Source organism: Dipteris shenzhenensis, chromosome 29 (assembly GCF_047967505.1).
Source record: "Dipteris shenzhenensis isolate YYH24624 ecotype China chromosome 29, Dip_SZ_1.0, whole genome shotgun sequence".
In the NCBI taxonomy this organism is placed as follows: Eukaryota; Viridiplantae; Streptophyta; class Polypodiopsida; order Gleicheniales; family Dipteridaceae; genus Dipteris; species Dipteris shenzhenensis.
Window position 1 is genome coordinate 8,346,181 of NC_141624.1, and position 15,445 is coordinate 8,361,625.

The following is a 15,445-nucleotide window of genomic DNA, read 5'->3' on the forward strand; positions in this document are numbered from 1 at the left end:
ATAGGAGAGGCGAGATTAGTAAACAAAGACATCTTGATAGCAGGAAGAGAGAACCTTAATGCACTCTCTTCCTGTATTCATAATGGGAGAGGAAAGCTTGGTGAACAGAGAGATGAGGGCACATTTTTTGAGAAATTGTTATGAAATCGAAACAATGGCAAGAATTTCGCAATGGTGGGAGCGAAGAGCTTGGTGAACAGAGAGGAGATCTTGAGAGAGAAAACGAGAGATAGCAAAATTTTGTATATTTCGAGGATGTTAATTGTGACAGTGCTTGTAATAGCAAGAAAGAGAATACTAGGAAGAAATTCGAGCTCTGAAGCTGTGGGGACCGCCTCCTTTAAGGCCCACAAGTGGGTCTCTGCTCAAATGGTTTCTAATGATATCTTCGCTTTGTTCAAGATTATTCAACAAGCTTTCAAACCCCCATTCTTTAGCCTTGAAAGGTATTTAGGTATATACCAAATTGATGTCAATATTACCTTAAGCAAGGAAAAAATTAAGGGAGAATATTTTGGCAAATTCCAAATATACAATGGCTAGGCAAAGTCCTAATGGTGGATGATCCCAAAACTCCTGAATGTTTCAAGCCCTTAACGTTGTAACATAGCGAATACTCCAAATGTGAAGTAGCTTGCATTTAAGTTGAAATTTTGACCGAAATTTTATCCATGAAATGAAGGTACGTCCTTATACATAAAATCGTGCACATGTGGGAAATGTGCTTAAGAAACGGGCACTTTAACCCCGAACTCCATCAACTACAAGGAATGCACATGAGGGTGCTCAAAAATGTACTTTTACACACTTTGGGACTTTAACCTTGCACATCTGTGATATTATATTGTAAAAGACTCTGCAACATATTTATTGGCCCTTAACAACAGAAACTGTCATGCCCAACTAAAATTTCAAATGTAGACAAAATGAAAATGTAGGAGCAACACGTCGTTCGGGACACTGTGTACTTGAAAAGAAACATAAAAATGTTTAGTGCACAGAACTAGAAAACCACGAACAAACGCATGCAAATAGGGCCCCCAACGGAAAAATGCCTATTAATTAATCCGTCATGGGAGGCAGCGTTGCAAAAATAAAATTTAAGGTAACGTTCAAAGGGCAATCGACGGTCTACTATAAGCAAGCGATTGGAGAGGCAGGTGGCGCGTTTTAGAAGGTTCAATCTAACAGGAGGCAGGGGGTGTGGCCGAGCGTGAAGAGCGAGAGAGGCAAGGGAGGGAGAGGGTGAGAAAGCGATCAAGGGAGGGAGAGGGTGAGAGAGAGTGATGAAGAGAGTAGTTGGAGGCGGCCTTCAGCGATGAACAAGCCCTGGGGGAATCACTTAACGAAGTTTGAAGTCAATATTCAATAGTAGGAGGAGGAAATACGCAGGGAGGAAGGAGAAACAGGCCACAGAGGTAGCCATGTGGACGACACACAGAATGTCGACACCAACGACTATCCTCAAAGCTTGAAGAGATGGATAGGATTCACTACTACGGCCATTACCTATGAACCGCTCAACTTGACTAATTTCGCAAGCCTAAGAATATATTTCTAAGCAAACAATAGAAGTTTGAAGAACTTATTTCTACACAATAAATCACAGTTTTACAACAGAAGCTTTAGCCTTTGAGAAAAGGGGAGTAACATTTTGAAAACTACAAACCAGAGAAGCTTCTCTTTGTTCCAAAGCAACTGCTTTCAATTTCACTTTCAATGTGATATTGACTCTTCTAATTTGAAGAGCTACAACTATGCAATTTGTTTCTCGATGACATTTGATACACAATAATGCCGTGAAAAGTCAGTCCAATTCAACAAAATATGCAAACCTTTTATTAGCACAACAAAGGGCTACTAAATTTAGCTAACTTTCCATGGTCCATAAGGCATCTATGTAAGTCTGTCTGAACCACTCCCAGAAACAATTCTCTCTATTAGGCTGGTGATAAACCCGTAAGTTGGCTAATTATGCTGGTCTGCCAGAATCCTCAAAGCTTCAAGCATTACTTCTGGACCCATAAATTGTTAAATTCAAGAAGTCAATTTTTAGTTGCAGAGACAGGGGACACACGATTTGCTTCATTATTGATGCTAAGGGGCATAGAAAGCACACCCACAGCATCACTGAGCATGCTAGCCCCCTGTTGATGGTTTTGGAGATGACAAGGTGCACGGTGCTAGCTTCTAGCTTCTACCACTGTCCCCTTTAGCTGGACCTTCACAGGTCAATATCAAGCAGAAGAAATGTCACATTCATTCTGTAGACGCTTGCTTCTCATGAGCACTCTGTACGTGTCCCTGATCTGCCTTTGGATTACATGTTCCAATTGTTCTTCCTCCTGTCCCTCTTTGATTGCGGGGCACAAAAGCAAAGGCCCTTCTGTGCTTGTGTCCAAAGCTGACTTTGGATGGTATCTGATCTGCTGTGGTTAACTTTGATACTGCAGATGTCAACACATCAATTTCCATCCCCAAACTTGAATTTTCCATTTCTCGTTGACAAGCAATTGTATCCAGTATTCCAGTCTTTTTGGCAGCAGGTTTTGTTGACTGTCCATCCTTTTCCAACTTTAATGTCTGACGTGCACGTCCACGCTGCCGCTGCTTCTGTGAGGGATGCCTTCTCTTATGAAATTGAAATGACCGAGGAAATTTGTGCTTATCTACTAGATGTTGGTGCCTACAAGTGTCATTCTGAAATCGGACGCCACACCCCTCCACCAAGCATTTGTACTGTGTTTCAGATACAAACACCACCACAAAACCACCACAAAAATGAGAAGGCTGCAACATGGCAAACAAAAATCAGCCTTAGAAGCTGAGGAACACAGATTCTGAAGGGAGTTTTGTCCTTCAAATGAAATGGCAACAGAAAAATGAAAGACAAAGGCTGGCCATTACCATAAGATGACCACGTGCTGCTTTAGCCTTGAAAAATGAATCGTGTGTTTCGGAAACATGCAGGTCAAGAAGTCGAGTTGTTGGAAAGACACGAGAGCAGACAGAGCAGATGGCGGTGTGCCGGGAGATATAATGAGCTTCTAAGTCTTGCAAGCAATTCAACTTCACCTTGCAACCCATAACAGAGCATTCTGTTTCCCTGCTACACCATAGAATAGAAGTATCAAGGCAAGCTCAGTCAAGCTTCATATACATACATATATGCATCTGTGTGCACGTGCACGTGTGTGTGTGTGTGTGTGCGTGTGCGCACGCGCGCTCGTGCGCGTGTGCATGCATGTGCATGTGTGTGTGCGTGTGTGTGTGTGCACACACCTTTATAAGACTAGGATATACTCAATCTTAGAAAATATTTTTTTTATAAAACAGGTGAAAGGACAAAGGAAAGGGTGTTTGTAAGAGACTTTAAACAAAATTATGGATGAATAAGAAAAATAAAAAATGCAAATAACTTAGTATCCAAAGTTACACTTATGTTCTCATCAATATCGAAGCATAAGCTGCCATCTAGGTTTCGAAATCTTCAGACTCTATCTTGAGACTTTGAACCAATAGTTTAAATACTTGTAAATGTGTTCTTATGGGGAGGCTATAAAGATACTAGTTTAGTTCTCATAGTAGTGAGAACCACTGTTAGGCTTTAGAAGTTGGCCTCTATGTTACTGCCTTCCATCTTTCCCCGCAAATTGTGACCACTATCATTAGTGAAATCATACCATTGCACTTCTTCTCATTTGAAGTTCACTCAGCCATGCCCAGAATGGCATCTATGTTAGCTGTCTTCCAACTCTCCCACCCAATGTGTGAAGATTAACCACAGTCAAACATAATTTGCCAGTGATATCTCATTTCTTATATCCTTATCAATAAGTCTTCAGCCCCTATCCCCAACATTCATATGACCGGGCCCTCAAGTGGATTGTGCTCGCAAGACATGTTGGTAGCATACGAAATGTGCAAGTACGCTTCAACCCAATCTGGTGATGAGATGTTCACTGGAATCCCAGATCTCAGTGGATTTTGGCGGGTAACAGGAGCAGGACAGACATAAGATAGCAAGGAAATTTAGAAGAGTTTAATGATATAATGTGGAGTAATGCACCAACCAATTCCTTTTCACAGATATCTAGGTGCTATTTTGTCCCAGTCTCAAACATGCATATATTTTTTTTTTGCCGAAAAAACAGTGCTAATTATATTACTTCGAAAACAAGATACAAGAGGTCAGCATTGCAGCTGACGGGCTGCGTTCACAAATCGGACGCAGCCCAAAAGGTAACAAAAAGTAAAGCTCTCTCTCACGGAGGGATCAGGCGAGTGTGAATCAACAGCCAGAGAGGTGGTGAGTAGCGCCACTGAAGGCCCTGCGAAGCCTGCTCGAAGAAGAGGCCCTGTGTGTCCCAAACCTGGAGGAAACGTCTCCGCTTCTCCCGACCGGCCCGGGAGTCCCCCTGTATCTGGTCCCACTGGCCTCTGAGGGTGTGTATAATCTCACTCCAGATGTCAGTCATGATCTGGGTAGTCAATAAGGAGGTGCCACCGAGGATCTGCGCGCAGCGCGAGGTCCAAATGTGCCATCCTGCGATGCTGCTAATAATCTCCCAGACTGGCTGCCTCTCCTGGGCTCCTGTGCCAGCCTCTGCCAGGTGCGGCAGGATACTCTCGAGCGGCCCCCACGTCCCCTGTGTGATAAGGAATGTGGGGTCCTGCTGACATGCCTCGAATAAGTGATGAAAACCAGGTGCGGTGCTGCACCAACAGAACGCGCCCCAAGTGATCAATCCTAGCTCCGGTGCTGCACGAGTAAGGATCCCGAAAGTCCACCTCCACACTTCCTGAGCACGAGTGCAACTCCATAGGCAGTGTTTTGGTGACTCCTCGTCCTCATGACAGATCTGACAACGTCCGTCCTGGCCTATCTGCCGCAACCAGCTCCCCACTGGAAGACCTTTGTGGGCAAGAAGCCACAGGAAGTAGGAGATCTTCCGCGGCCGCCAGCTCTAAAGCCTGCAAAAAGAACCTGGAAATACCTTGTGCATACCAACTGGGCCGCTAGGTGGGAGGGCGGCTCTGCATCCTCCCGAGAACTCGCCTGCCCAATGTCGTGCTGTAGGCAAAGAAAGAGATCGGCCCCTGACCTGTCACAATCTCTGGCCATCTCCACTCTCCTGGGTCCCAATCAAGCTCTGACAAGGCCCGCCCCTCCCATAGCCAGAGTCGCCAAAGCTGCAGCTGATCCTGCTCTATGCTAGGATCGGTCCGCCAAACCTCCCCACGAGGCCTACGACCCGAACCCTCTGCCATGGGAGTAGGGGGTCGATAAGCACATCCTCTCTCTTGAGTCGTCCATCCCCCATAACCGCGAAGAAGGAAACACAAGAGTCGTCCATCCGCCCTGCGACCACCAATGGGATGACACGGGGGGTGAATTGTCCCAGCCAACGGTCATCACTAGGCATGAGGATCTGAATCTCGGGTGGAACCAACCAATCAGCTGGAATCGCGCCGTCGATCTCCGTACGTCTCGCCTGGGCTCCACGGGCACCTCCAGCTGCGTCTGCAAGATCAGCCATCTCCAAATGTCTGTACGTGTCCCTCCAAACTCGAAGGGACCGGGCTGGCCCCCGCATCCAGCCGTCCCACCTGATGTGTGATCTCTCCCCCAACTGAAGGCCCTCAGCATCTCTTACCTGATCGTTCCAGATAAGCGGCTGGCGATCGATCTCCTCCTGACAGCTAGGAGGGGATTGAATAAGACTGAGGCGGAACCGCCTCCAAACCATGAGGAGGCTACGAACGAGTGGGAAGCAGGGCTGAGTGAGCGGGGCGGAAGTGAAGATCCACCTGAGGGACGGTAGCCACTCTCCACCTCGGCGCGGGACACAAGAACCGACCCCCTGCTGAAGTAACATCTTCCACGTTTGCCCCCCCGGGGTCAAACCGCGGATAACTAGCTTGCCTAACAGGGCCTGACTCTGAAGCTCTGGATCGATGACCCCCAAGCCACCCTCAGCCTGCGGAAGAATGACTCTCTGCCAAGCAACCCTGGCTCTGGTATCTCTGAGGCCATCCTCCCCGGACCATAGGAAGTTCCGAACCAACCTCCTAAGCTGTGCCACGCTGGATCTCGAGAAACACCAACAGGAAGCCACATACCAAGCCGTGGCTAGGAGGACCTGGTTGACTACCAGGGCACGACCTGCAAGGGAGAGCTTAGCAGTGCTCCAGAAAGCCAGCTTCCGTCGAATGGAATCTAGCACCGGGAGAAACTGCTGAGCTGGCGTGATATCCAGGCCGATCTGAAAACCGAGATATCTAGCTGTCTGTCCCCACGGGATCCACCTGAAACCCAAAAACCTCCCCCACTGAGAGCACGCCTCGGGGTCTGTGAGAAAACCAACTGATTTGTTCCAGTTGATTTTCGCACCGGCAACCGAAGAGAAGACCTCTAGGGCCATCCTCACCCTCTCCAACATCATCTCATCATCCTGGACATACAGTGCTGTGTCATCCGCGTACTCCGAGTCCAGGAGCTCCATGTCCTCCCGGAGTGGAAGGCGAACACCCTTGATCCCAGTAGACCTCGTCCGAAGGTAGTATGTCATAGCCTCAGCGAAGAAGAGAAACAGGTAAGGACCAAGGGGGCAGCCCTGACACACTGATCTCTCCAAACGAAAACGCTCACCCATCCTGCCGCCAATGATGACCCTGCTAGAAGCTGTCCTGTATAACGCTGAAATACCCTGAATCCATCCTGCTGGGAAACCTAGTCGCTCCAGAGTCCCCTCCAGAAAGGACCAGTCCACTCGATCGTAGGCCTTCTCAAAGTCGAGAAGTAGGATGGCTAGGTGTGACCCACTGTGCTGAGCCCACTCCGCCGCCTCTGAGAAGGTGAAGACATTATCCAGGATACTGCGATCCTGGACAAAGCCTGTCTGAGTGTCATGAATGAGGTCTGGAAGTAGAGGCCAAACTCTAGCGCTGATCATCTTGGCAAGGATTTTGTAGGCAGTGGTGAGGAGGGTGATCGGGCGCCACTGACGGATCTCCTGTCTATCTCCTCCCTTCGGGATGAGGCAAATCAGTCCCGAGGAGAGGCTCTCTGGGATATAACCGCTGCTGAAAATCCTCTGAAGAGCTGCTAGGAGGGGCTGATGGATTTGATCCCAGAAGGAGGTGAAGAATGCCCGGGATAGCCCATCCTCGCCCGGGCATTTCTGCCTGTCGATGGCCCATCAAGGCCTCCAACATCTCGTCCGTAGTGAACGGTGCCAACAACGTCGCCTACATGCTGGGCTGGACCAGGGAGGGAATGTGCCTCCACACCTCCTCACGGGAGCGTCGAGTACGAGGGGCAAGCGGCTCCTGTTGGAAAAGAGTCTTGTAGAAGTCGGTAGCCAACCCCAAGACCTCACCCAGATCCGTAACGATATGCCCCTCCGCTGTCCTGAGACTCCGAAGCTGATCACCTGCTGCTCTCTGGCCATGCGCCCTGAAGAACTCCCTGCACATCCGGTCGCCCTTCCGAGCCCAGAAAGAGAGAGAGGCGTGATAGGAAAACTCTGAACGGCGCCGGAGGGTCTCCTCAAGAAGGGCTCTGGCTCGAAGGGCCTGGATCCGAAGCTCCTCCGAGCCCGAGGCTGCCTGCTGGAGTCGCTGAATGGAAGCGAGGTCCCTCCGAAGAGCTCTCTCTCTGCCCCACCACTCCTGTCGCACCTGTAGGGCTGCGAGCTGGCAAATCTGGCTGGACTCCTGCAAAGCCTACGCCACCGAATCAACCAGATCCACGCACTCGCCCCAATCTCTGTCCCATAGACTGCCGATACTGCTGCGCACGTCCTCCCTCGAGAAAATGGAGTCGGGAATCCGGCATGAACGGGGGGGAAGGGCCTGAACTGCCGAGTCTAATGATGAGAGCACAGGCGCATGGTCGAAAAGTGTCGTCCCTGGAACTATACCCGCCTGACCGCCTCTGCTGATGGCCCAATCACTGACATAAAATCTATCGAGCCTCTCCAGGAGTCTGCCTCCTTCCCTGCGGAAGCCCCACGAGAAGTCCAAGCTCCCGTGCCAACGACGGAAGGACGGGTCTCTCCAGCTGTCCCTACCTCCTGTCGCGAAGATAAATGAGTCCCAAGCGGACTGCTCTGCCTGAGACATACCTGTAAACTCCGGTCCTCTGCCTTGCTGGTCCTCCAAGGTCTCCAGATTGTTGAAGTCACCTCCAACAATCCAGGAATCCATGTCTAGGAGAATCCCTGTGAGTGTCCTCCAGAAGGTGGCTCTGCAACGGAGGTCTGTGGGAGCATAAATGTTGAGGATTCCTATTCTGGAACCCTCCAATTCCAGGCCTACCCAAAGGGCACGGCCTGGGATCAACGTGCCATGACCGAAAACTCCCTGGGCTAACTGCTCGCACACGGAAGTACAGACACCTCCACTCCTCCCCTGTGCGCCGATCGAGGGCTCCCAATAAGTGTGAGAATGTCCAGGGAGAATCTTCCCGCAGCTATGGGAGTGAGCCGTAGAAAGCTTGTGCTCCTGGAGCAGAAGTACATCCAAACGACCAATCACTACTGGCTGAAGTTCCTGTCTCAAAATGAGCTTCCTAGGACCACGGGTGCCAGAAGAATGAAACCCGTTCACAATCCAGGATACAAGGTGTAGGCTCATGGTGAGGAATGGGAGGCCGCGAACAACTGTCTGCTCGCAGTCGATGTCGATGAAGAAGCTGACATTTCGGAGTGGAGGCCCTGACGCTTATGAGAAGGTTTGGAGGGGGAGGCGGGGTCGTCCTGCCCGTTCTTCAACACCTTCAGCAAAGGCGAGAGGCCTTTGGTGCCATGAGCAAATGCTTTCTCGAGCCAGCTCGAGATCTCTGAAGTAGTCATCCCGTAGAAGGCTCGGAGTTTCTGAGGGGTCCAGGCTCTGACATCCTGGGGGAGGGGCCATGACAGGGGAGGCCTGAGGATCACAATCAGTCTGAAGCGTTTGGCGGCGCAACGCCACCGCAGGCGCACGTCACCCTCGGACCACTGAGTCTCGAGAAGCTGCCCACCGGACGGGCCTATCCAGGAGCAAACCTGAGCATGCGTCTGCTCTCTGAGAGCCTCCCAGACCGAGTCGTCTGTCCAAGTCTCGGTGCCGTCGCTGAGGAACGTGAAAGCAAAGCTAGGGCCATCCCTCGGGGCCAAGGCGGCTATCTTCCCATCCGCCCCTTTGCGGAGCAGGAAGATACTGATGTCGAGACAAGCAGGGAAGGTTCGGAGGTCGGCCACATCCAAGTAGTCCCAGGGGCCAGATCTGTAAAAGTCGCGAGGAAGCTCTCTCTCCTTAAGCTGAGGCCCACCAGAGTCTGCCACTGAGGGGCTAGCGGACAGGGAAGCCTGCTCCAGTGGTGGTGTAGACTCAGGGTGTCTTGTCAGTGGAGGGGAAGGGGGGGAAGGCTGGGGGGTAGGCGACTCAGACTCCACGGAGGCGACTAGCGGGGAAGGTGGAGGAGGGGGAGCGGGGGCTGCCCTCGGCTGAGGAGCCGTCGGTGCAACTAACTCTGCAGGAGAGCTGAGAGAGGCGGGGGGAGGGGGATGGGGATGCATCTGGAACTGAGACTGAGAAGGAGTAGGAGGAGACTGAGGAGGAAGAGGCGGGGGCTGAAGCTGCGGGTCGGGAGAAGGGGGGTGCAACTGGGGAAGGGGCTGGGATTGAGTGGAAAGGGGATGGGGAGCGGAAGAGAGGGGGACCTGAGGCTGTGAAGGGCGGGCTACCGTCGAAGAAGAAGCTCTCCCAGGACCCTGGGGTGGCTGCCTGTCAGGTCTCTGAGGTGCTGCTGCAGATTGGGTAACCTCTGCCTCCTTGCCTTTATCAAAAATCTTCTTGTTCTTTCCTCTTTTCCTTCTAACCTCAGTCCAACCGCTAGCTAACTCTGGACCGGACTCCGGCTGCCTCTACTCCTCTTGACGTGGCTGCCCGGAGGGGGGGGGAGGAGGCGGAGGGGGAGGGGGCGGGGGAGGCCGAGAAGAGCTGGCGAATCGTGGACAAACAACCGCCAAGTGCCCAAAGCCGTGACACCTCAGGCACTGGCCTGGCTGTCCGGTGACTACCATGCTCTAGGTGATGCTGCCGGCATCTGTCACAATCTCGATCACTGTAGGGAGAGTCGCAAGATCCGCCACAGCCACACGAACTCGGGAGGCTCCTGCCGTAGTCACCACGTCGGCGAAAGTGTCGTGCATAACCCAGCCAAAGTGGGAGCCCAGGTCCCTGACAATCGACCGCAGCTCAGCAGCAAGACCTGGAAAAACTAGCGTCACTGGATGGCGAGGTATACGGAACCGAGCATCAAAATTCGCTGCGCTGAATCCACGGTACCACGGGACTATCATAATAATCTTTCCATCCACCGACGTGGGGGAACCAGCAATCAGGTTGCTCGCAGCTTTCGCATTGGAGAGTTTGAGCCAAAAGATGCCCCTTCCCATAAGGGCCACCTCCTCAATATGGCCGTCCTCTAGCATGAGAGTGGTGGACTGGAGCCAGTCCCTGATGGCTGATCTGGAGGGGGAATGTCCAATGACTCTGCCATAAACAGAGGTAAGGGCAAAGTCATTGGCAACCTCCTGAACCCGAGACGATTGTTGCTTTGTCAGGATGACACGGTAGGCATCTGGAGAGGGAGGGTCCAACTGGGCCTCCGGTTCCGGGCAGGGAGCCGCCATACCGCCAAGACAAACTGCGAGGCTTCCGATGAAGAAGAGGCTGCCACCCAAAAAAGGGGGGATAGATGCGGGAGGGTGGAGCCTGGGTGTGAAGAAGACAGGTGAGGCGAACCGGGGTGACGTGAGTCGGGCGGGGGAAGCGGAGGCGCAGTCGAGAGCGGAGGCGGAGAGCGGGAAGGATGGAGGGCGGAGGGCGGTGGAAACGAGGGCGGGAGGCCGAGGGGCGGAGGTGACGCGGGGTGGGGGGTGAGGACGGAGAGCGGGTGAGGTGAGGCGGGAGCGGGGGAGGGGCGGGGCGGGGCGGGAGGGGGCGGGGTGTAAGGGGCGGGGCGGAGCGGAAGGGCAGGAGGGGCGGGGGGCGGTGTAGTGAGGGGACGGGGGGGTGAAGGGGGGGGCGGGGGGAGCGGAGTGGGGTGGCGGGGGCGGGTGAAGCGAGGGGGCGGGGGGGTGAGGCGGAGCGGCGAGGGGGTGGGGTGAGGCGTAGCGAGGGGGGGGCGGGGTGAGACGGGGTGAGGCGGAGGGGCGAGGGGGTGAGGGAGCGGAGAGGCGAGGGGTGAGGCGGAGAGGCGAGGGGTGAGAGCGGAGGGGGGCGAGGGGGTGAGAGCGGAGGGCGAGGGGACGCGGCGGCAGCGGCGAAGGTGAGGCGGCGGGTGAGGGGGGGTGAGGGCGGAGAGGCAGGGGGGTGGGGGTGGTCGAGGCGAGGAGGAGCTAGGGGGAGGTAGAGGTTGCGGGAGGGGAGGGGAGGCTCGCTCAAACATGCATATATTGTCCTGCTTCTGTGCTCTTTTATACCAAGAGTATAGAGAATTATCAATCAGACTCCTGTCAACAAGGCTCAGTCTACTTTACATGTAGGTTTGCAGACAGTTTTTGTATGGATTTCGTTCCGATGCCAATAATCATTCATCTAACAAAAATTGAAAGTCTTCTGTCTTCAGTCTCACCATTAAAGACTTGGCAAGACAGTAGCCTAGGCTTGACTTACCAAAATGGCAAGTCAGATGACGTTGATAAAATCTTTTACAAATATTTGTCCCCTGACCCCCTTCTCTTTCCCACAGTTCAAGGCCACCATTGGGTTCCTTAACATCTCAGCAAGCCGAAAGGGTTGTGTATCAAAAGAGAGAAGCTGGCTTCTGAAACATTGGCCTTTCCATTTTATTAGATTCTCCTTCTGGTATGTAGCTGATTGCTACAGCTTGTTATTACAAAACATGTCCAAACCACTCAATTTGATTAGTGTGTATGCAACCTTAGCAGACCTCAGTGCGAGGTTTCATTTACAAGCCCAGTACGTCCCTGCCATGCCAAAAAATCATTAGAGGTGGGTAGAGGAAGAGTGTTTGAACGCCCGTCATGGTGGTTCGCCTAGTTTCTCTTTAAGTATCCCATCTGTCATGTTGTGTCGCCTCCTCCCCTTTCAAAAAAGCTTAAATTTATAGGTTGTGAGGAGCAATGGATGGAGATGGAATGCAAGGGAGCAAACAAAAGCTGAGGAAACTCCAAGTACTTGCAAATGGATAATGAAGAAAGTACATGTGGTGGCCTATAGAAGCCCCAAATTCATCCAAAGGGTTGATCAATGAAGTCAACCTGAGGGTCGACTGAAGTCCTAGCTGGCCTACAAGGTCATACTGACAAAATATGAAGAGGGGAGAGGAGAAGAGAGAAGATGAGGAGAGAGGGCACAGCTAGAGAGCACACCACAAATGACTAACTGTACACTAGATTTAGTTGAAAAAATAGAATATATACAACCCTTTTAGGGTTAGGGAATCTAACCCTTTCCTTTATAGCACTCTATAAGGTTAGTGCTATGCACATATGATCACGTGATGGTGCTATGTACACATGATCACATGATATTGAGCGTGAACTCTCAACACCTTCCCTGAAGATCAACATCATGAAGTAGGCCTTCCCTCAAGATGATGATTCTGGGGAATCGAAGAAGGACTGAGCATTCATTACATTCCATCACACCCCTTTAATGGGAATGTCCTTCCTCTGCGTCAAACCAAGAGCTAGTCGGTGTTTCTCGAATAGCTCTTTACCGAGTGGTTTGGTAAAGATGTCTGCAACATTTTCTTTGCTATCACAATGCTACAGTGTGATGTCACCAAGTAACACTCTTTCTCTGATGAAGTGCTCTCTGACATCAATATGCTTTGTACTAGAGTGATATACTGGATTTTTTGCCAATGCTTGAGCCAATTGATTATCACAGTATATTATTGTTGGCTTTGACTCCTCAAAGTAATCTATTTCTGACAATAGTCTTCTGAGCCATATAGCCTCACATGCACATGTAGTGAGTACTCTATATCCTACTTCAGTCGAAGACAAAGAAACAGTTGGCTGTTTGTTTGACAACCATGATATAGCACCTTAACCAAGGAAAAATGCATATCCCTGTGTCGATCTCCTAGTCTCATGATCTCCGGCATAGTCACTGTCACAGTATCCCATGCAACCGTGGATGACTTCCTCTGTATTCTATCCCAAATTGTCTTGTACCTCTTATGTATCTCAAGACTCTTTTGGCTGCATTCCAGTGAGACTGTTTTGGATTTGCCATAAACTGTGCTAGTGAGCTTACTACATAACAAATATCTGGCCGTGTGATTGTCAGATATATAAGAGATCCAATGAGCTGCCTGTAGTATTTGTCATTGACTGTAGGCTTTTCTGAATCTTTAGTAAGTTTCAAACTCTGTTCCATGGGAGTGGCTGCAATCTTGCAATCTGCCATATGAAACTTCTTCAGGAGACTGTCAACATACTTAAGCTGACTCATGAATGTGCTATCTGAATCTCTCCAGAACTCAATTCCAAGACAATAGTACATAAGTCCAAAATCTTTCATGTCGAACTCTGCAGATAAGTCTTGTTTTAATTTTCTGATGAAGCTATCCTTGCTTCTGTCACAATCAGATCATCTACGTATAAAAGTGCAATAGTAATGTCTTCCCCTTGAACTTTGTAGTAGAGAGTATGATCTACATTGGATTTCATGTATCCCAGATCAGCAAAATACTTATCAATTATGCTGTACCAACTTCTGAATGCTTGCTTTAAGCCGTAGAGACTTTTCTTGAGATGGCAAACCTTTTTCTCCTTTCCTGGTTCAACATAACCTGCTGGTTGTTGCATGTAGACTTCCTCATATAGATAACATTGAGAAATGCATTCTTGACATCAAGCTGATACACATTCCATTTGCTAAGTGTCGCTAGTGATATCAAGAACCGTATGGAATCCATCTTTACTACTGGAGCATAAGTCTCATCATAGTCCTGACCATATTGTTGTGCAAATCCTTTTGCAACTAGTCTGGCTTTGTATCTTTGAATACTTTCATCTGGATTGTACTTCACTTTGTATACCCATTTATTTGCTATGGCCTTCTTTCCTGGTGGAAGGATGCATAATTCCCAAGTGTTATTTTTATACAAAGCATCCATTTCTTCATTCATAGCAATTTGTCATTCTGGCTTGTCTACTGCGTCTTCGAAGTACACTAGCTCTTCTGTAGCCATGATGGTAGTCATAAGAGCATAGTTGGTGATTTCCACCTGAATTGTTTTTCCTTTCTGAGCATAGGTCAATCTGGCTGGAGGTCTGCTTTCCCTAGTAGACCGTCTGAGCTATTGTGGCTCTGCTTGAGGTATTGCTGGCAATTCTTACTCTTCTTTATCAACCTGTTCTGTAGATGACTATGAAGTCGATGCTTCTATCTCCTGTGTAGGTGAGGTTTTTCATTCTGATTCCTCATCAAAGATTATATCTTTGATGACTTTGCGATTGATGGGATCATACAATTTGTATGCTTTGCTTTCTTCACTGTAGCCAACCATGATACATTTGCGTGACTTTGCATCCAATTTCCTACGATGACATCATGTATGTGGGCATATGCTATGTAACCAAATATGCGGAGATGCCCAATATGTGGCTTGTGTCCAGTGAATGCTTCATAAGGAGTCATACCCTGTATCGATTTGGTAGGAAGCCGATTAAGCAAGTAGTTTGCTGTAGCTATTGCTTCTGCCCAATACTGATTTGGAAGATGCTTTTCACAAGCATTGCTCTAGCACTGTCAACTAAAGTCCCATTCTTCCTTTCAGCTCTTGCATTCTGCTGAGAAGTATCTGCACATGTGAATTGTCTTCGAATGCCGTGATTTTTGTAAAAGCTCATGAATGCTAAAGACATGTATTCACCTCCTCTGTCTGATCTCATGACCTTGATCTTTCTACTTGTTTGGTTTTCTACCATGGCTTTGAATTCTTGAAATCTGAAAAACACTTCAGGTTTCTCTTTCAGAAAGTAGACCGAACAATATCTGTTATAGTCGTCGATGAAGGTCAAGTAGTAAAGTGAACCATTGATGCTGCGGGTCTCCGCATAACCCCATATATCTGTATGTATCAAATCAAGAATACCTTGTGCACGGGAGGTACTTCTGACAAAGTTGGTTCGCTTTTGTTTGCCGAAGCAGCATGCTTCACAAACTTTTCCAAGAAACTGTAGCTTCAGAATCCCAATTGCCATATTCTGATTCCTGAGATCTAACAAGTACTTGAAATTGACATGACCATCTCTCTTATGCCATTTTGCACATAGTGGCATCTGTTGCGGTTGAGCTAATATGGCATGCTTATCTAGTACTGTAGCTAGCATTCTGTATAAGCGTCCTTCCTTGACACCTTTTGCTACTAACTGACATCTTTTGGATTTATCTCTGATAGTACATTCATCAC

The 15,445-nt window shown here is 49.7% G+C and overlaps 1 protein-coding gene across 6 annotated transcripts in view; it reads right to left on the bottom strand.

Moving 5' to 3' along the window:
• Window positions 1-1,682: 1,682 nt before the first annotated feature.
• The window catches only part of LOC147882389 (nucleic acid binding / zinc ion binding protein), a 30,465-nt gene continuing 16,702 nt past the window's right edge, over window positions 1,683-15,445 (bottom strand). For 2 of the 6 annotated variants that reach the window (XM_087400759.1, XM_087400762.1), the window contains 2 exons: window positions 2,908-3,106; window positions 1,683-2,790 (listed from right to left, as the gene is read on the bottom strand). In XM_087400759.1, the coding sequence (XP_087256885.1) occupies window positions 2,260-2,790; window positions 2,908-3,106 (730 nt within the window). In that variant the 3' untranslated portion in view covers window positions 1,683-2,259. Of the gene's footprint in view, window positions 2,791-2,907; window positions 3,110-15,445 lie in introns of all 6 variants that reach the window. The other 4 variants (XM_087400758.1, XM_087400764.1, XM_087400761.1 and 1 more) reach the window with 3 other exon arrangements.